Source organism: Fistularia commersonii, chromosome 2, assembly GCF_037954325.1.
Source record: "Fistularia commersonii isolate RoL2024-O1a breed Wild chromosome 2, RoL_Fcom_v1.0, whole genome shotgun sequence".
Taxonomy (NCBI): Eukaryota; Metazoa; Chordata; class Actinopteri; order Syngnathiformes; family Fistulariidae; genus Fistularia; species Fistularia commersonii.
The window spans coordinates 1,790,323-1,810,384 of record NC_141285.1 but is presented as its reverse complement, the minus strand read 5'-3'; the positions used below and the strand labels follow the sequence as shown (position 1 = coordinate 1,810,384).

At 43.1% G+C, this 20,062-nt stretch overlaps 1 protein-coding gene across 1 annotated transcript; it reads left to right on the top strand.

Annotated features, from left to right (window-relative positions):
* Window positions 1-433: 433 nt before the first annotated feature.
* edaradd (EDAR-associated death domain) lies at window positions 434-18,599 on the top strand. The gene is made up of 6 exons (XM_086164075.1): window positions 434-571; window positions 7,427-7,485; window positions 7,727-7,769; window positions 11,859-11,929; window positions 16,847-16,895; window positions 17,532-18,599. Exons 1-6 carry the CDS (start codon window positions 514-516, stop codon window positions 17,915-17,917), a joined length of 666 nt encoding a protein of 221 aa, XP_086020201.1. The 5' UTR covers window positions 434-513; the 3' UTR covers window positions 17,918-18,599.
* Window positions 18,600-20,062: the final 1,463 nt, after the last annotated feature.

Below are 20,062 nucleotides of genomic sequence, written 5' to 3'. Positions count from 1 at the left end.
TAAATGAATTCACTTACAATATAGATAATATAATATAAATATATTAAAGAAATAATTTGCCTATTTGTCCATCATTTAAAAAGGAAATAAATATTGCTTTATGAGGATATTGATGATGATAAACAGTAGTAAAAGTCAGACACATAATACGATACAACGGTACTGTTTGCTGTGAAGAAAACAAACTTTATAATCCCCTTATTTTGCAGAAACTACAATAAAGAACATTGAAAAGAAAAGTCACGAATTCCGCTTTTGCTTCACCGTGAAAGACCAACCGTTTTTCCTCATCGTCGATTGAGAGGCGACTCATTTTCTCTGCGGGTTCGCTTCGGAGCTCATATTTCCGAGGGGAACCTGAACGCATCACCAAACCCGCTACCTGTCTCCTCCTGCTCGGAGTTGCGGGGCGTCATTGCGTGAGCCGCCCGCCACCGGCTGGCCTTGGCCTCTCTGACCCCCCCCTCCCTCCTCTTTTTCACTTTATGAAACACACCTCTTCATCGGGGCTGCATGAGAAAAGTCCGATCTTCAAACATGAGCAGTTTGAGAGCGTTGAAGGAGCCGCTCGGTGAGTCACGCCGTCCCTGCCCCGCACCTTCATCACGCCAGGTAACCCCGCAGACCTGCGGACGTGATGAATGCATTGAAAATAAGGATTTTGCATGTGTAACTTAACATTTCTTGCAGTTTGAAATACAATTTTTTTTCCCCTTCTCATTTCTCCTTTGAGGTTATTTCTAACAGCATTTTGTTTTTTCACCTTCTCACAAAGACAAGCAGCCAAAAGTCATTTTTATCATTTAAAACAAAATAAATTGAATATAAAAGCATTGGAAGGTGGTGAGAGCAGGGTTCCACAAAGTGCTCGTGCTCTAAATGTAGCTTTGTTTTGTTTTCGGATGACTTTGTGTCGATCTTGGAAATCTGCTTCAATTTACTAACATCTGGAAAGTTTCCAGCAATTTTGTTCAAGTGCTTTTTAATTTCCATCAAAGATATAAGATAATCGATCGGCGTCGTCATTTTCAAAGACTTTCTTGTGGCTTTTTTTCTTTTTTTCTAACCATCTATAAGTTTTTGGGTTAATTTCTGCAGATCAATTGTGAGGTTTGGTAAAATGAAGGTTATTTCAGAGGTCATAATTATGTTTGCTGTTTTATCTATGGATTTATATATACACACACTTTTTTTTTCATTTACCCTTTATTCATCCAGTGCCAAGATAGGAAACAACAAATACAAGAAATATTTTGTACTTTGCACTTATAATACTTTTTTTTTTAATTATAAGATAATTATAAGTTAAAACACAAGCAAAAGGAAGATAAAATGGAATACATCTCTTTAAGACAAATAAATGCGTGTTGTGGGATTGGATTCAAGAAAGGACAAAACAAGCTCAAAATACATGTAAAAATAAAATAAACTCTGAAGCGTAAAAGTATAATCTTAAAAAAAAATTCTAAAAAAAAAAAAAGTGAAGTTAAAACCTGCCGTCTCTGTATGAGCACATTTTTTTAATAAACAAAATTAAAAATCTACATGCCTTTATTCAATTTCAACAAGGTGATTATAAATAATGTGACCATTCAAACACTAGTTCAAATAGATTGTGAAACATTTATATATCTAAAATTATTTCTCTCATATTAGCGGTTAATATTCATTTAATGTATCCACTCTAATGCCGATTACATGGAGATATTTTACAGCTTTATTGCCGAATGCATTTAGCATTTTTCTCATTTGCGTGCACGTGCATCGGAGTTAAAGGAGGTGCACGGATGATATATTCTGAGGGTCAGCTGGGTGCATCGCTAACGCCCCACCTTCTCATTTGGTTTGAGCTTTCGCCGGCATTCTAGATGCTTAGAGGGCTTCGCTTTCAAAACAAGTAGAAACCCGCAGTCCTGGCGCAGAAATCTCAAAGAGTTTGATGAGTCGTCTCGGGACCGAACGTCCCGATGTTGTGTTTTTGCAGTAGTGTTTGTTTAAACAGGTGTGTGTGTGTGTATCGGGAGATGTACCTGTGTGTGTGTGTGTGTGTGTGTGTGTGTGTGTGTGTGTGTGTCGCAGATGATCCACCTCGGATGACACCAGGTCCACAAAAACTCTGGCCTTGGTTGTTTTTAACATGGTGCATTATGTAATAACAATTCTAAAGCATAAGTTTGTTAATTGTATTTTATTTTACTTTAAAGTATTTGTAAAAGCTAGGCCTATTATTAGCATCACTGTATTAGCCTAGTAGCAGTACTTAGCAATTACTATCAGTACACTATTCAAAGGTTGCATTAACAGAGAATATTCTATTAATTCCATGTTATTACATTTCCTAGAGAATAAAAAAGTTGCAAGTGCATTTTGTAATAATCTTCTCAAAATGTAATAACTTATTACATAATGCGGCAAAATTTATTACAAAATGCGTCGGGGCAGTTTATTACAAAATGCGGCAGTTTATTACAAAATGCACCGTTATTACAAAATGTGGCTCAACAAGCCCTCTGGACTTGGGGTACAAAATAGAGATAATGGCTCTTACTGTGACGGTGAGAATCTGCTAGGAAGGGCAGACTAGAATCCAAGCGAGGGTCGGCTTGGTGGTCTTCATCCATTCTGGATCCAGACTCTGTCGTCCATGTCTTGATGGAGCTTGTTTCATGCGCAGTCTTGTTGGAAAAGGAAGGGGCAAACTCCAAACTGTTCCCATGGAATTGTCCAACATGTCTCGGTATGCTGAAGCTCTCAGAGTTCCTTTCGCTGGAACCAAACGTCACACAAGGCACAATGCAGTCATACAAGTAGCGTTCGCTTGGCAACCGCCAGACTCGTCCATCAGATTGCCAGATGGACACGTGCGATTGGTTACTCCAGAGAAGGTGACTCCGCTGCTCTGGAGTCCAGTGTCGGTATGCTTTCCACCGCTGCGTCCCACGCTTTGCACGGCACTTGGTGATGGGTTTCTTGGATGCAGCTGGTCGGCCGCGGAAACCCGTCCTATGAAGCTCTCTGCGCACTGTTCTTCGGCTCATCTGGAGGTCACATGAAGTTTGGAGGTCTGTAGTTGGCGACCTGTTGGTGACTTGGTGGCTGAGTTGCTGTCGTTCCCAAACACTTCCACGTTCTTCTAATCCAGCCGACTGTTGACTGAGGAATATTTAGGTGCGGCTGGATTTGTGGCACTGGTAGCATCTTATCACAGCTCCACGCTGGAATCCACTTGTAAAAACAGTCTGCATGCCGAGGTGCTGGATTTTCTACACCTGTGGCCGTGGAAGGGATTGGAACACCTGATTCCCATTGTTTGGACGGTTGAGGCAATACTTGTGGCCATATAGTGAAACCCCGGATCCTAACAAAAATAGCAAGCTCTTCCACCTCATAGCAAGAAGGTACCTGGTTGGATTCTTACAGGGTTGCCTTTGCATGTTCTCCCCACGTCTGCATGGGTTTCTTCCAGGTTATCCGGTTTCCACAGTCCAAAAAATGCAATAGGTTCATTGGAGAGTGTGAATGGTCGTATGTCTCGAGATGCCTCTTGGGTGCAGAACTTGAAAAGTCTTAGCACCTCTTGTTGTCCAAGTACCATTTGCTGCTTCGTGTTCCATCCAAAGGCATGAACTCAACGGCTTCTTTTCCTTGAAAAAGAGTAAATATTGTCCATAGTTTGGGAGGAGGTGAGGTTCTCCTCTGCTGACAAGTCGCTCACTGCACCGGTTTGGCTGTGATTCGTTGTCATCAGTCGCTTTTGACTCAAAAAGAAACCACAGGAGAAGAGGAAGAGGACACGGACAACACGGAGATCGCTGCAGTATTCATGCTCTGCATGGCGGGAATAATAACCATGGACGATCAGATGGTTTGAAGTGTTTTTCCTTTCTCCCTCCACCGCTTTGCCGAGTAAAACCTCGACTGTAAGCTCTCCCCGGACTTACTTTGGCCAAAATATCGACGTTCCTCTGCGAGTCCTGGAAACCCTTTCGTGGCGGAAGGAGGCCAGAAGAGCTTGGACCTCTTTGTCGGTCCATCATCTAACCAGTGACCGTGATAGTTTTGGAAAAGACCCTCCACAGTCCACAAGTATCTGGGGATGAGCCTAGCTTATGAGTTCCACCAATCACCAATGGTTCGTCTACGAAGAAAATACATTCGGTTGAAGGTCACTTGTAAGAAAATATACGTATTTTTATCACGTAAAAAAGGCTGAACTTATATTATCCAACCAAAAACGTGTGCTGTCATCCTTTTACTGGTCGTGCAGTCGCGTATTAAGAGCGACAAAAATATTGTAACATGTTTTATTCAGATGTAACAAGATCGCCATAATCTTCAAATTTAAAATTACATTTTAAAAATGAACAAACTAGAATAAAATTTCATTAAATACTCGCTGATCTAGGGCCAGGGTTGCCGATCCCCAGCCCGAGTCCTGAAAAGGCCCAACGGCGCAAAAAGGGGCTAATGATAAAGATTAGCTCCCGCTTGCACAGAAAGCGCGCGTAGCATTAGCACGCCGTTTGCGGAGAAAGTACAACTCCCGGGCCGTCGCGGCCCGACGACCCGTGTCGTCCGAGAAACGCCGCTTTCTCCCCTCGGAAGCCGACACGGGAGGTCAAAATGGAGCGGCGCCGGATTCACCTGTGTGGAATTACGGCCCCTGAGCGATGAATTATGGTTTGGTTTGTGTTTGTCCTCTTGAACCTCGGCCGGGACTTGCAGGTACACGTCGCCGCATTCCCAGAGGCAGGGAAACAATGCTCGGCTGATCGCTTTGCGCTTGGTAATCGCCGACTGGCTGGGAGACCTTTCGTTTTGAGGGGGAACGCGAGTCCAGGATGGCCGGGTTCTTCCGCACGCCTACTAGCTTATTCTAGAAGTGCATCAGAATGTTTCATATTTAAAACGTCCAGCGGTCTTAGATGATGCAGAGAATAGAAGACGATGTTTTCAAGGTAAAGGGATTTCGGTGTTTTTATTCAAATCGTTATAATCGAACGAGTGGCCTTTTCGGTCCGTCTTTGCCGTTCGTCCTGAAGCTCTGATCAAAAATATGTGAGGAATTGCAAATTGTTGAAACTTATTTGTGAAATTTCTCTGTTTTCCCCCGACCGTGGACCGATTGGCTCGGGCGGTTTCACAAACATTTGGATTTTTTTGTTGTTTTATTCCTTCTGGACAAACCCCCCTGACATACACCAGTGTTCAGCGTTCTGGCCGTCATCTGCAATCACCCTGCTCGCAACACAAATGGCATCATTCAAATGATATCATTCATTATCTATACCACTTTTGCTGCACCCGGTCAGTTTTCTTTATTTTTATTCTATTTTATTTCTATTTTTAATTTATTTTATTTTTATTTTTATTTTTATTTCTATTTATTTATTATTTTTATTTTCATTTTTATTTTTAATTTATTTTATTTTTATTTTCATTTGTATTTTCATTTTCATTTATTTATTTATTTTCATTTTTATTCTTTTTTTTTTTCATTTTTATTTTCAATTTTTTTATTTTCATTGTCATTTTTGTTTTTATTTTATGGTGCATGAAAATTTCAAGCAACCCTTGTGATTGGAATGAACACTGCAGACCAAAGTACCGCGAGTCGTTTCACCCATCAGACTCGCCATCATCCACGTTGATTGCTGCTTGCGTTGCTAGGCAACAGACCGTTTCAGACATTCGTAAAATACCATGTGAGCTTCATAATGATAGGCAAACGTATCCTCCCAGAAAAAAACAGCATATTGCTACGATTGAAGATTGTAAAGATGAAGGTTCTTCACAGGAGCTGCTTCGGAAGTTACTTCATTAATACATAAGCGCGAATGATTTTTGCTTTTTCCTCATTTAAGTGACTTTGACATTTCGATGTAGCATGTTGTCATTTGAGAAAAAAGTCAATTATTCTGAAATGACGCCGAAAAACGATGTGCTTTTCGAGTGAAACGGTCAAAGGAACTATTTGACTTTTGGTTCCACTCGGACCGTCTCATCGATGTATCGTACAAATATCGATGACGAGAAAACCTTCGAGGTAATTCACGTTTTTAGGAGGTCATTTATTAAGTCAGAATCACGATTGATAGATGTCACGTTAAAATACCGCAGACATCGGCGGTTCCCGCGCTACTCTCGTATAATAACGCTTCGGAAACGTTGGTCGCATTGCGCGTTGGCACGAAGGGTTAACGAAGAAACATCACAACGGCTAGAAACGACAATGTCTCCAAAGTTTCCTCACTTAAAGACGTTTCAGGCTGCTTCACTTCTGATGACTTGGGAGTTTCCCCAAAATAACTGCCGGGGGTTTTGGACATACATAGATACATACTCGGTGACTGTATTAGCATTTTGCAAGTTATCATATTGTGTTTAAGGTCTCATTGTCTGGTCGTTGCTGTCCTTCACATCAGTACAAGGTGCAGCTGAAAAACCAAAGCCGACTTCCACGTGCAGCAATACCTTGACTTAAGAGTTTCATTTGTCCCTTGACGGAGCTTGTAACTCAAGTTGCCGGCATATCAAATGAAATTTCCCCATTGAAAATGAAACGCTATGCATCCGTTCCAGACCCGCCCCGAAAGAATACCATTTTCTTTATTTTTTGGGGTTTCTAAATAAGAAAAATGCTCTTTTTAAATAAATAAATTGATACTAGACAAATCGTTAAGCTTACTCGCTACGCCCCCAATGCTACCACGTGTTGCTATATTTAACTGGCACATTAGGCTCCGCTTGCTCCGCTTCATTTTGCGACTGTTTTGAAACGATTAAACCGTCCCCCCGACCGGATTTGAATGTTTCCTTTGTCTGTTGACGCTTTTGATTGCTGCGCCGAATCCCTTTAAATGTCTCCAAATGATACTCTCGGTCACGGACAGCAACTTCTCCATCTCTTCACGGACAAGCCCACTAGACCTCGATGGTTTTTGTCGATTTTTGGTCGTGCTTCACATCCAAGGGCGTCATCCGTTTTCTTTTTCTCAGCCCCGTACTTTCTTCGGACCCAAGAAAATGATCCAAAATTGCGAACTCAAAGCAGAAGCGATGTACGACGGAGATGCTTCACCCCTCAGAGGCTTCTTCAGTTCATGAGGCGCATATTTGTGCGAGCTTCAGAGCTGAAGAAGCCTCTCGGACGAAGGGCGAAACGTCTTCAAGTGAAGAAGTTCAAGTCCAGTTGCCAAGACAAGAAGATTTAGACAAGAATTCACCGTGACCCGGACGACTGAGGAGCTCCTCGGACAACTGAACTGAATGCTCAGCTCGCGTCGTAAAGTGAAAAAAGACAATTAACCGAGCGGCGGCTTGTATATTGGAAAAATTCGTAAGATTTCACTGTATCTGCGGACGTACCGTTAAAACTTTGGTATCCAAAAGCCTAATGTACGTCCCAATCTTTGTTCCCTTGCAGAAGGAGTCCGCTCCGAGCCCGTGGAGGACACCGACACCACCAGCTTCGTGGCAGAGTTTGTAAGCGCCTTTTTTTTTTTTTTTTTTTTTGTCTGTTTGCACTGATCCTCACCGTTGCTCCTCAAACAAGAGGTAATCTATCTGAAATGTGCCTTATCTGAGCCGGCGGCGGGGAACAAGTTCCGGCAGGCCGCTCCCTCTCTTGAGCGCAGTCATTTTCACAGAATGCCGAAGAAACACTTTCCCTCTGGGTTGTGTTTTTTTTTTTTTTAATATTCTTCGTCCTCGTCTTTGTCCGCAGTCCCTGGAGGCCAATTATCCGGTGCAGGTGACAGATCCGCACGGTGAGTCCGACTCAAACCTCCTTCTCCATTGACAATCCAACGAGGTCGGTTCAGAAGCTCGCAAGATCCGTCACAGATCTTTTGTTGTCCAGAGCTCCAATGAAACGCGAAAGAGGGGCAATAGTAGTACTTGTTTGTGAGTGAGAAGGACCCGAGTGGAACATTTGAGGGTATTTGAGATGAAGTAGTTGGATTTGATGTACACTGAGCGCATGTGTTGAATCCAGTTTCACCGAGGGGTCGCGTCGCCATCTTGGTCGCCCTCAAAGGAACGCTAGCGGTATAAATGTACCGTATTTTCCGGACTATATGTCGCTCCGGAGTACAAGTCGCACCAGCCTTAAAATGCGTAATAAAGAAGGAAAAAACATATATAAGTCGCACTGGAGTATAAGTCGCGTTTTTGGGGGGGAAATTTATTTAATAAAATCCAACACCAAGAATAGACATTTCATCTTGAAAGGCAATTTAAAATGAAAATAGAATAGAGAACAACAGGCTGAACAAGTGTAGCCTATATGACGCATAAACAATGAACTGAGAACGTGCCTGCTAGGCTATGTTAGCGTAACATATTACGGTAAGAGTCCTTCAAATAACGATAGCATATAGCACATGCTACAACCAAACAATCTCTGTCACTCTTAATCATTAAATCAAACGAAATCTTCTTCTTCGGTGTCACTTCTGAACAACTCCGACAACTCCGAAGGTAGACAACGCTTCGCTTCCTCATGTTCCTCACCGCTACGTCGCTACGTCAGAGTCATTGTCAGTTGCAGTTCCAATTATTCCAGCCTTTCTGGATCCCGACAGGATGGCGTTCTTGCTCTGATAGAGACGATTGCGTTGCATGAAGCTTTAACACCAGGAAGCTCCTCACGCAAACTCATTTATATTCATCTCCATGGCAACTACCTGGTGTGAAGACGCAACTGTCCTGTTGCCAAGCCTCTCCCGGCAGCACCTTGTTCAAGCACCCATGTTTAAACTGGTTCCTCTCGCCGTGGCCAGCTAGCTTTTAGCCCAAGATTAGCTTTTTTAGTTTTCTTCATTTCAGTAAGAGTAACCTCTGCTTTCCGCCAGTCCCTTACAAGTTTCTCACTAACTTTAAACTTGCTCTCTGCTGCTCGATCGCCATTTTCGGCTCCATATTTCACTCCTTCCAGCTTGTAACCTGCAGAATATGATTTTCTTTTCGGTGTCATTTTCGTTCAGCCCTTCTCAGTTGTTTTTACAAGTTAGCTCGAATGTTGAAATGATCAATTTTCATAGGTACAAAAGTCGCGGGCAACTTCTTTTTTCACAACCCACTTCCGCCATGACCCGCCCCCGCTGAATTTTGATTGGTTGGCGTGTGTGTGTGACGATCGCACGCATATCAGAGCAAGAGAGCTCAATTATTTCACACATAAGTCGCTCCAGGGTATAAGTCGCACCCTCGGCCAAACTATGAAAAAAAACGCGACTTATAGTCCGGAAAATACGGTAACCAAATGTCAAGTCAAATAAATGGAACTACTCCTTAATCTTAAATGTATGACTCTTTCAAATCCAAAATGTTACATATGCATTTGTAGAGATGTAAAAAAAAATGATGTTTACTAGTTGCTCCGTTCCAAAGCTAGCTTTCATCATTTGCTGCCATCGAAGTTTGGCTTTTAATTCTTGTTTTCTGGAAGGCTAACTTTAGCATACTTAGCTCCGTGTTTGGTGTCAAAATGCCGACGTAGATTGTACTCTTTGACAACCAACACAAAAGTTGGTTGTCAAAGTTGGTTTGTTGGTTTGACAACCAACAGAACAAACATGTGTTCATCTTTCTTGAAACTTCTATCAACTTTTCTCTTTGTGGACATTTAGGGATCATTTGTATTTCCAAATTCCACATTGATGTGGACACACTGCGACCTCATGGCGGGATGTCGTCACTTCACGGGTAAAATTTTGTAGTTTATGGTCAATGCACGTGTTTGACATATTTATTTTAGGACAATTAGACCTTTTAAGACGTTCTCGCGGGCCACAGAAAATGACCCGGCGGGCCACATTTGGCCCGCGGGCCTTGAGTTGGACACGTGACTTGGAGTCAACAAGGTTGTCTTCGGGAGCAACCAGGATGGAGAGGATCAGGAACAGCATGTTAGATGTTATGGAGACGCTGAGGTTGGACGACATGAAGGGTGAACTTGTGATTGACAGGCCTCTCGGCCAATGACGGCGGATCCTGACTGCGGGATAGAGGATGAATGAATGTTTGTGGAGCCGTGGATTGGAAAGGACAAATAAAGGAGAATGTGTGTGTGTGTGTGTGTGTGTGTGTGTGTTGGTGTGCATGTGGGTCTAATTGGATTCTGCTTGAAAATTATTTTTCCCTGCCATAATACTTTCTCTAGGCCCATCCAGATGACAACGCATATTTCACAAAGTGCTACTTGTGCAACAAAATTGTTCCAACCATTACAGAAATTAAAATATAATCCAGCGCACTCTCCTAATGTGAGGAGGCGTGATGAAGGAACGAAGGTCAAATAGGTCGTCGCAGAAACAGACGAAAAAAATGACTTTTTCTGACATAAGAATGTGAATAATTGGTGCATCATTTTTAAAGATAGAATTTTGAGCAATTAAACACAATCATGATCCAATAGTTCTGATTGTGAAGGTGAAAACCATACAATCGCTTCGTTGGAGATCCTGGTTGTCGGTCTTTACGCCGCCCTGCGCTCGATTGGCGACCGCGGCGAGCGCCGTCCTCTCGTCCAATGATGGCCGAGATAGACTCCGGCCGCCCTCCTCCAACCCGGAAGCATCCACATACAATGTGCAGACGTCCACACAGAAAGAAAGACCTTCTCCAAAAGGTCTCGAAAGCGCTAACCGCTAGCTGCCCTTGCAGAACCAATATCTTCTATTAGATGCACAGCAGTGGAAAAGAGGTAAAGAAACGGGTTCAAGCAGGTTGGAACGATGGAGAAACGTTTCATGGGTGCAAAGAGATAGAAGAACATCAGCCAGAAGGAAAGGAAAGGTGGAGGAGACGGTGGCGAGATGGTCCAAAAGACAGAAGGCCGAGCTGGAGGTCGCAGAGGTGAAGATGTTGAGGTTCTCCTTGGGAGCGACCAGGATGGAGAGGATCAGGAAGGAGTCCATCAGAGGGACGACACATGTTAGATGTTCTGGAGAGAAGGTCAGAGAAGCCAGACTGAGATGGTTGGATCATAACAATGAATATATTGGTAGACGGATGCTGGAATTGGACCAAAAAGAAGATTTATGGACGTCTTGAGAGAGGACATGAAGTTAGTTGATGTGAGAGAGGAGGATCCAGAGAATAAGGTTGGATGGAGAAGGTGAATTCGCTGTGGAGACTCCTGAAGGGAAAAGCCCAAAGGAGAAGAAGAAATATACAGCGGTCCCTCGTTTATCGTGGGGTGACGTTCCAGAGTTGACCAAAATCTACATGGTAGCAAGCAGAATTTATATTTTGTGAAATATATATATATATTACAAAGCTTGACTGAACACTACCTCTACTTGCTAACAATGGTTAGCATCTTCCTTAGCCAGATTGGTTGATCTCCAGATCCCTCAGACCAGGGGTGTCATTTCAGTTTCATGGAGGGCCACATCAGCATCATGGTTGCCCTCAAAGGGCCACATGGAACAGTATAAATATAACTAAATGTAACCAAATGTAATGTCAAATAAATATCACTATACACTGCTACAACCGCCACCCGAAAAAGTTATTATTTTGACCGCTAAAAATGTATATATGAAAGTACATGTATCCAGTAAAAACCCGTCATACAGCGAAAAATCTGCTGAATAAAATTAGATTAACATGTTAAAAGTCTGCAATATGGTGAAAATGTGGAAAAAAAAAAAAAAAAAAAAAAGTTGGTCAAAATTGCACTTGTTTGTTATTGCCCTGCTTGCAATCTAATCGGACTTTCTCATCGATGAAACTGCTCCATTTAAATTACCGCAAGGACACGGAAGTACATTAAGCATAAAAATGAATATTATCAATCAAATGAATGTTATTAAATAAAAATGAACATTCCCATGTTGTGTCTCCACCAGATGCAGTGACGCTCCACCTCAGTTCCATGCCCTCCAGATTCCTGAGCCCTTCCCCCAACAGAATCACTCAGGTCGGTATTAAGACCTTTTACGGTGCTACTTTTATATTGTATATAAATATATGATTGTATTTACTTGTTTTGTGTAGATGGAGTGGAAAATTTGTGTTTGTTTGGACTCACTGCCGGGGGAACAAGGGGAGATTTTAAATGCAATTTTTGCACAAAATTCAGCCTCAGTAGAAAACAATGCCTATTTCATCATAATATTGTCTGCATAAGTTTTCACATCCAATTTAATACACATTTATCTACAGAAACCTAAATCTGGAATAAGTGCAGACATGATAGGTCAGGCGTCGGAGAACCATTTGGACCCGAAAACACCGGGAGCCTCACAATCCTTTGGAAATTTAAAATTAATTAACACAAAAAAATTGTTTCCTTTATGCTATGCTATAAACAAAATGTTATTTTTATTTTATTTTACTTTTTTTTTTTAAATAAATGAACAACTGCAGAGAAAAGGAAATAACATTTTTGCATGCAACAAAATATTTTGAAAAAAAAAAAAGCAGTCTGAAGGTTACTTTTAAGCAAAATATTCAATGTCTATTTGAGTCCTTCTTGAATTTATGAAAAAAAAAATTTAAAAAAAATGCCAGACTTAAATTATCCTCCAGCAGCAAAACAAATATTCTTACCGGCGCAACACAAATATTTGAACACGTTTTATTCAGATGTTACAAGATCGCCATCATCTTCACAATTTAAAATGACATTTTAAAGAATGAAGAATTAAGATTTTTTTTTTTGTCAATATCCAGGTACTGTGAAATTTTGCAAACAGAGAGTAAAACTAAGTGCAGGATGAAATAATAATAATGATAAATAATAAATAAATAGATAAGAATAAGAACAAGTAAAACATAACAATAATAAATAACAGTAGGAAATTGTATAAACAGTAAAAAAAAAGAGGGAGAATAAGAAATAAAAATAAAACTATAAAGTGTCAAAGTCAAGGCTATAAAATGTTTTAAGGTCTTTGTCCGTCTAAAGACGGACAAACAAGGTATATGCATAGTGCACAGATATATACACAGTGAAAATGAACTAACTTAAATACATTAAATTAATTACTCAATTATTTTCAAATATCACAGGGAGCCGGGAGAGTAGGGGAAGAGTAAGCCTATGGCGGGCTAACAAGAAGCTAGCTTAGGCCTTTCTGGAAGCTATCTTAAAAAGAACGGTTTTAATCCAAAGAGTCGGATCGCGATGTGAAGAAACGCTCCGGCCGCCGTTCTGTTTTTCGAAACCACAAGTAACCCTGCGTCCGAAAGACGTCCAAACGACGAAACGGTCCAAAATGAGAGTCTGACGCAAAGCTGCGATCCAACGCCACCACGTCAGATTATCTCACTGCCTAATTACCCTTTTGAAGAGACAAATTCCAAAGGCTCCTGCGGTTTGTCCCATTGTTTGGACGCTTTTTTTTTTCCTTTCTTTTGTTTCCAAGCGTCGATTTTCCTCGCTCGTAATCCGTCAGGTGGTCCGAGGGATTACGCCGAAGGGGAGCCGAGATGGTTTTATATTGTCGCGCTTTGTCAGATTAAGGAACGATGTTGGTTTTCGTGTTGAAATACAAGCTTTTGCGATGTAAACCGATTATTAAAAGGGCTGAAAGTCTACAGGGTGACTTTTTCCGCCGCTCGAATAGCCTCATGTGGCAGGGTTTGAAATTGAGACAAATGGCTGGATGCATCGAATTTTTGAGTGGCGAGGCTTGGAAACCGACCAATAGGAATGGAAACCAACATTTATGATGTTTTTCAATCTTGTGCCTCCATTCTGTCTGTGAAAATAGACACCAGACATCAATAATCCGGCCGTCTTTGCCGTTTAGACAGGGGACGAAGGAAATGTCCAAAAGTCGTAAGATGAATGCCAACCCGGGTAAACAATGGGAATTGTATCGGACAAATTTTGGTTGCTCAAATTTTTGGATGACAGTTCCCCCTCGGACACGTAAAGAAATGGCGGTTTTAAATTGTTAATTTGGAGGTTAAATCACGTGTTAAATCACCAAATGTGGCACTCGAGAACATCTTAAAAGATCTGATTGTCCAAAAATAAATTAGTCAAACACGTGTGTTGACCATAAACTCCATTTTCCACAATTCATGCTGACGACGTCCCGCCCTCAGATCGCGGTGAATCCACATCAATGCTATTCACAAGTGGGATTGAGAAATACAAATGTTTCCTAAATGTCCAGGGAGAGCAAAGTTGCTGTTTCAAGAAGCATAAATACATATTTGTGCTTCAAGGAGAAAAAAAAAAAAAACGGTACGTCTTTTGTGCTATGAGGCAGCGTTGCTCGTCAAAGAGAGCTAAGTATGCTAAAGTTAGCCTTCCAGAAAAACACCAAATTGTCCAAGAATGAAAGCAGAACACGAAAAGCTGCATCCAAAAACTATGGACGCCTCTGCAAATGCAACATTTTGGATTTGGATGACTTATTTAACATAATAGTTACATTTATATGACATTACATTCGGTTACATGCAGTTACATTTATCCTGTTACCGTGACATGTGGCCAAACTCGGTTTGACACCCTTGTCTTAAATCAACTCCCCTGAAAATGACTGTAGAGCACGATTTACCTCTAAAATCAGAGCCTCTGAATCACGGACATGTGTTTAGGCCTGGCAGCGGCTCAGATGGGTGCTTTCTAATTCAGGCTGGGATCACACAGGATGTGGGTTTAGTCTGCCTGAACTAATAACAGAGCAGGAACACAGAGTGCGACTGAGTGTGTGTGGTGTGTGTGTGTGTGTTCGCGTCACTCTCGATCTCAAAGCCTCCATTGTTGAGAACAAACATGCCGAATGAGTACAAATGAGCAGTTTTGGAGGCGAAGCAGTGAGAGTCGGTCCAATCACCGGCAGTAAAATGCGTCCATCCCCTCCCATTTCTGCAACCGGTTCTTCTTGTCTGATATTTGGAAGCCTTGATGTTCACTCATGTGCAGTCAGAGGTTGTTTTTCTTTTTTGTCCGGACATGTTCGACTCGGAGAGGTGGGTAGAAATGTCACAGTCGCAGTCAAAGGTCTGCACCTGCTGCAAGCTAAACTACCGAAATGAGGAAGCAGAGCAGCGTAGAAACAACTAGATGTTGTTTGAGGTTCAATAGAACCATGATTTTTAATTTCACCGCAGTAGATTTCTGGAGCAGCTACGCCACCGGGCTATTTGGACTCGGTTTAGATACCTTGATGTGTTCTTCAAAAGACGCTTCCTTTCGAACGCCGTTAAAGAGGTCGCCGGTCTGCCTTTTCCACCTTAGACGCGTCGCTAAAATCAGATCCGTCTCTTCGTTAGAGGACGCAAAAACACCAATCAATGCGTCGCCATTGGTTGATAGCAGTGCCCTTCTATCCCGGTCGCCAAAGAAGAGCGTCCGAGACCTGTAGACTGTCGGCAACACGCAACTAGCTGTTGCTCGTCACCTATAAAGTAGCCACCGGCACGGCGCCGGCTAACTGATCCGACCAGGTGAAGTCAGACACGCCCGAACCTGCATTGTGCCAACGAGGTTGAAGCCCAACGGTCGGCAATTTTCGCGCCCCGACTCTGTGGAGCAGTCGTACTCTTGGCTCGCCATCGGACGAGCCTGTTCCGTTAATGTCTTGAAAGCAAAGCCGAAGACCCGTTTGTCTGCGGTTCCAAATGAGTCCTATTTGTTAGCGCGATGCTTCGCGCTTCCCGTCCTCCTCGTGTCTACATAGCGTTCTTCCGATCAAAAAGTCCAAAAATGGCACAATGGAGAGCTCTTAATCCCTGACAAGTAAGGCAGGGATTTCATTACGTCGCACTCTTGCTCCTCATTGGAGCGGCGATGTGATGATACATATATTTATTATACAGTAAACCCTTGTTTTTCGCGGGAGTTACGTTCCAAAAAGAACCCGTGATAGGCAAAATCCATGAAGTAGAAACCTGTATTTTTTTTTTTTACAATTAAATATTCTATTATACATTGAAAAGAAAGAACAAACCATTTTACAGGCTCAATCATTTGTTTCACAAATAAAAGTACTGTACTTTAGAAACGTTTTTTTCAACAAATAACTTCCGTACTGGACTGTCAAATAATAATTTTAATCATCAATGTGAACAGAAGGCTTCAAATGGCAGAGATTAGCTCCGCCCACCGCAACCAGAATAATTGGATTAAACGCGAGAAAATTAAAAATGATTATGAAAAAAAATTGTGGACAGTTGCAACCCTTTTTGCATCCTTATTAAAACTTCTTGCTGCTGTCGTCCTTATGTTTTTTTCTTCCTTCTTTACGGAACAAACGGAACATTCATTCATTCCGTAATGCCGACCTACAGCCGCATAGCTTTTAGCTTCCCTTAGCATGTCCAGAAGTTTAACTTTATCTGCCATAGATAGCATCTTTGTCGCTCCAGAGCGTTTTGTCAACATTATGGGTTTTAGAGAAACTGGAAATCGCGAGAGAATTTACACGTACGTCATGTAAATTTGTCAAGCTGTTTTACGTACGTGTACATATTAAACTGCGACGTTATTGACGCACAGGTAGAGGAGAAGCGGAGTGACTTTTTAGCCAATCAGAATGCAGAACACAAATCCGTGAAGTAGCGAAACCGTGAAAAGTAAACTGCGTTATAGCGAGGGATCACTATTATCATTTAGTTTTTGGAAGTTTAGGGGGAATCGTTGCAGGACGGTACGTTACACGTTACACCTTTTGGCACAAAACAACTTTAATTTACGTTTGGAGCCCTGCAATGAGCAAAGCGGCTAGTAAAAACATGCTAGTTGCTTCAAATTTACAGAGATTTGTCTTTCAAGCCAATCGGCACGAAGGGAATTTAAACCCAGGCGGTCGAGACGGTCGGGGGGGGAAACGTGCACGGGATGTGACGGGGCATGTCTCTGTTTGTGTCGTAGCCGGTGAAAGATGTGGAAGAATGCTCCTGTCCAACCTCAACCTCACCAGGTAGGTCCGTTCACGATGTCGTCACAACCTTCTCGGGGATTCATTCACACGAATCGGTAGATGTTGCAAATAGTACTGGCGTCATATTATTTTGAAGATTCTCCAAAACAACGACATTATCCTGTTTTCTTAGGAACAAGCTGGACGATTTAAAAATATCATTATGGATTTCAAATTAAAGAAAAAAAGCACAATTTCAGCAAAAAAAAAAAAAGAGCAAGACATGAGGAAAATTCTATTGTTTGCTCAAGTTTCCCATTAATATCCTAAAGATTTTTAGCATAAATCGCGGTGGCGCAGTAGTTAGCGCTTCTTTGTGGAGTTTACACATTCTCCCCATTTCTGGGGGTTCTTCCACAATCCAGAAACATGCAGTCGGTAAACTGGAGACCCTAAATTGTCCGGACCCTGTGATCGATTGGCCCAGGATGGGCCAATCACAGGCACGGTTGCCTCAAGCCCCGCCCCCAGCAACCCAAGCCGCAAGATAAACGCGTAGACAAGAGTACAAGTCAGATTCATTGCACGCTAACGGCATGAACCCAAACGGATCCATGTACAAAATCATCATCGAAAAGTTGTTTATTAACAACTAAATCCGCATTTTTCTCATGAAAAATTGATCTCCACGTGCAGACTCTCCAAAGGAGCTTCAGCTGCTGAGCAGCCATTGTGAAAAGTGCCGACCGGCTCCTCCCCCCAAAATCAGCGACCTCATGAACGACAAAGATCTCCTGGACTTGTTGCGGCTCAAGCTGGATCCCAACCATTGCACGGTCAAGAACTGGAAGAACTTTGCTAGCCGCTGGGGAATGAGCTACGACGAACTGACGCTGCTGGAGCACCGGACGCAGGGCTCGCTGTCCCTCAGCCCCACCCAGGAGTTCCTGCTGCGCTACAACCAGAAGACGGTCACCGAGCTCACCGAGCTCTGCCGCATCTACCAGCGCATCGACGTGCTTCGGCTGCTGCAGAGCTGGATCGAGAAGGACTGGCCATCGCGCTGGCAGCACGCTCAGTAACCGCCGACGCTCAACCGTTGCCGCTTTCCCTACCTGGCTCCACCTCTGAGGCATTTCCTTGTCTTCATATCTTGTCCTTCAGGCTTTTCCCTTCAGGAATCCACCTTCTTGACCTCCAATTCCAGTATCCACTCTGTCTACTGATGTAATCCTGATCCCGACCATCTTAGTCAACATCCAAAACATCTAACATGTTCTGTCCCTCTGATGGACTCATTCCTGATTCTATCCATCCTGGTTGCTCCCAAAGAGAACCTCAACATCTTCTTCTCTGGGACCTCCAGCTTTGCTTCTTGTCCTCTCTTCATAGTACTGTCTCCAAACCATACAGCATCTCTGGTCTCACCTCCATCTTCTCCACCTTTCCTTTCCTTCTGGCTGATAGTCTACTATCTCTTCGTACCCCTGACACTTTTCTCCACCCATTCCAACCTTCTTGGACCTGTTTCTTTTACGTCTTTTCCAAACTCTCCACTGTAGTACCTAAAATGGAGATCAAGAAGGCGCCTCCACCTTCTTGATCTCCACTCCCTGTAGCCACACCGTTCCACCCAGGTTCCTCTCATTCTGTCTTGCTGCCTCATCGCTTTTCGTGTTTGGCCAATTCAACTTGAAGCTGCGACGGGATTTTGACTGTAAGGATTGGGCTATTCAGGTTCTCCAAATAAAGCAATATTTCTGAGGGTGTGTCACATGTTACTGACTAATGACATACCGATGCTTTGTGTCCTTGGTGTCCTGGTTTTCAGAGGGTGTGCCCGACCCAATGCCAAGACACTCAGGAGGTAAGGCGTTAGAGAGGTTTATTTACAAAGGGGATATATGGAGGGTCCGAGGAAGTCTCGGGAACTTGCGAGGTATGGGTTTCTGGACTCGGGAAAGCTGAGGCATCGAACTCTAGAACGAGGAACTTGCGAGGAAACCGGTGCGACTTCGCTCTCCGAACTCAGGAGCTAAAAGAGATCATTGATCTTACGGAGAAGACGAGGATCCACCGGGAAGGGACGACTGGAATCGCGGCGACGAGTCCATGCCGAGGGGCAGAAGCCACTATAGCTGGACAATCTGACACCAAAGAGACTCCTCTTATGCTCAACCTGATGGGACCTGATGACCCGCAGGTGTGCACTGCACTCCAGCTGAAATCCATTGTCCTGCTCAATCAGGCTCACTGGTGAAGAACTGAGGTGACGGAGCTGCAGACACCGGAACCCGGATCCAGACACTCGGAGTTCTTAACAGAAGGATCACAATTACAGGATCACGATTTACATTCAGTCGATCGCCTTTCCTTCTCCAGTCGGTCGTGATATTTTGGAGAGTTGACACCGTACATGTCGATATTTTCTGGCCACAGCTCCGACATCCGCTCCCCTTTCTGGACGCTCCATACTGATCGGGACGTCCTTCGCCGTTCATCTGTAATGCTTTGGTGATTGCTTGTCTACCAGGTTTCAGGTTGTTGTGAGCCCAAGACTAGGAAAAGGTTGATCTAAAACAGCTCAGATTGCCATCATTAACTGTCGGAATGAAGGGAACGCGCCGCAACTCCAGTAAAACTCCTCAAATTACCTTCCCAGCATACGCTTCGTCCCAAAAATGTCTGAATGACTTTTTGCCGTGATTAGGGCTCGGAATGGGTGGAAAAGTGTCAGGGGTACAAAGAGAGAGAGGACTGTCAGCCAGAATGAAAGGAATGGTTGACAAGACAGTGGTGAGACCAGCGATGTTGTATGCTCTAGAAAAAGTGACAGTGACCAAAAGACAGGAGGCAAAGATGAAGATGTTGAGGTTCTCTTTGGGAGTGACCTGGATGGACAGGATCGGGAATGAGTCCGTCAGAGGGACGGCACATGTTAGATGTTTTGGACATAGACCGAGATTACATTACATTCCAGTCATTTGCAAGACCCTGTTGTCTAAGGCGACTAACAAGAAGTGCAATTCAGTCACCGAAGAGCCGAAGTACCAGTAGCCGGAAGTCAGAAGTGACCACTCAACCAAATAGCCTTCTTAGAACCATATACACGCATACATTCATTTCAGAATTTTTTTTTTTTTTTTGGGGGGGGGGGGGGGGCTAAGTGGGGTAGTACTTGGTGAAGAGGTATGTTTCAGATCACGGCAAAAGATAGGCAGCGACTC

Bases quoted from the DNA above. Each gene is read 5' to 3' on its own strand.
- edaradd (XM_086164075.1), top strand. From the start codon at position 514: ATGAGAAAAGTCCGATCTTCAAACATGAGCAGTTTGAGAGCGTTGAAG. The intron at 7,486-7,726 runs GTAAGCGCCTTT...CTTTGTCCGCAG, and splicing joins CCAGCTTCGTGGCAGAGTTT to TCCCTGGAGGCCAATTATCC. The intron at 7,770-11,858 runs GTGAGTCCGACT...TGTCTCCACCAG, and splicing joins GCAGGTGACAGATCCGCACG to ATGCAGTGACGCTCCACCTC.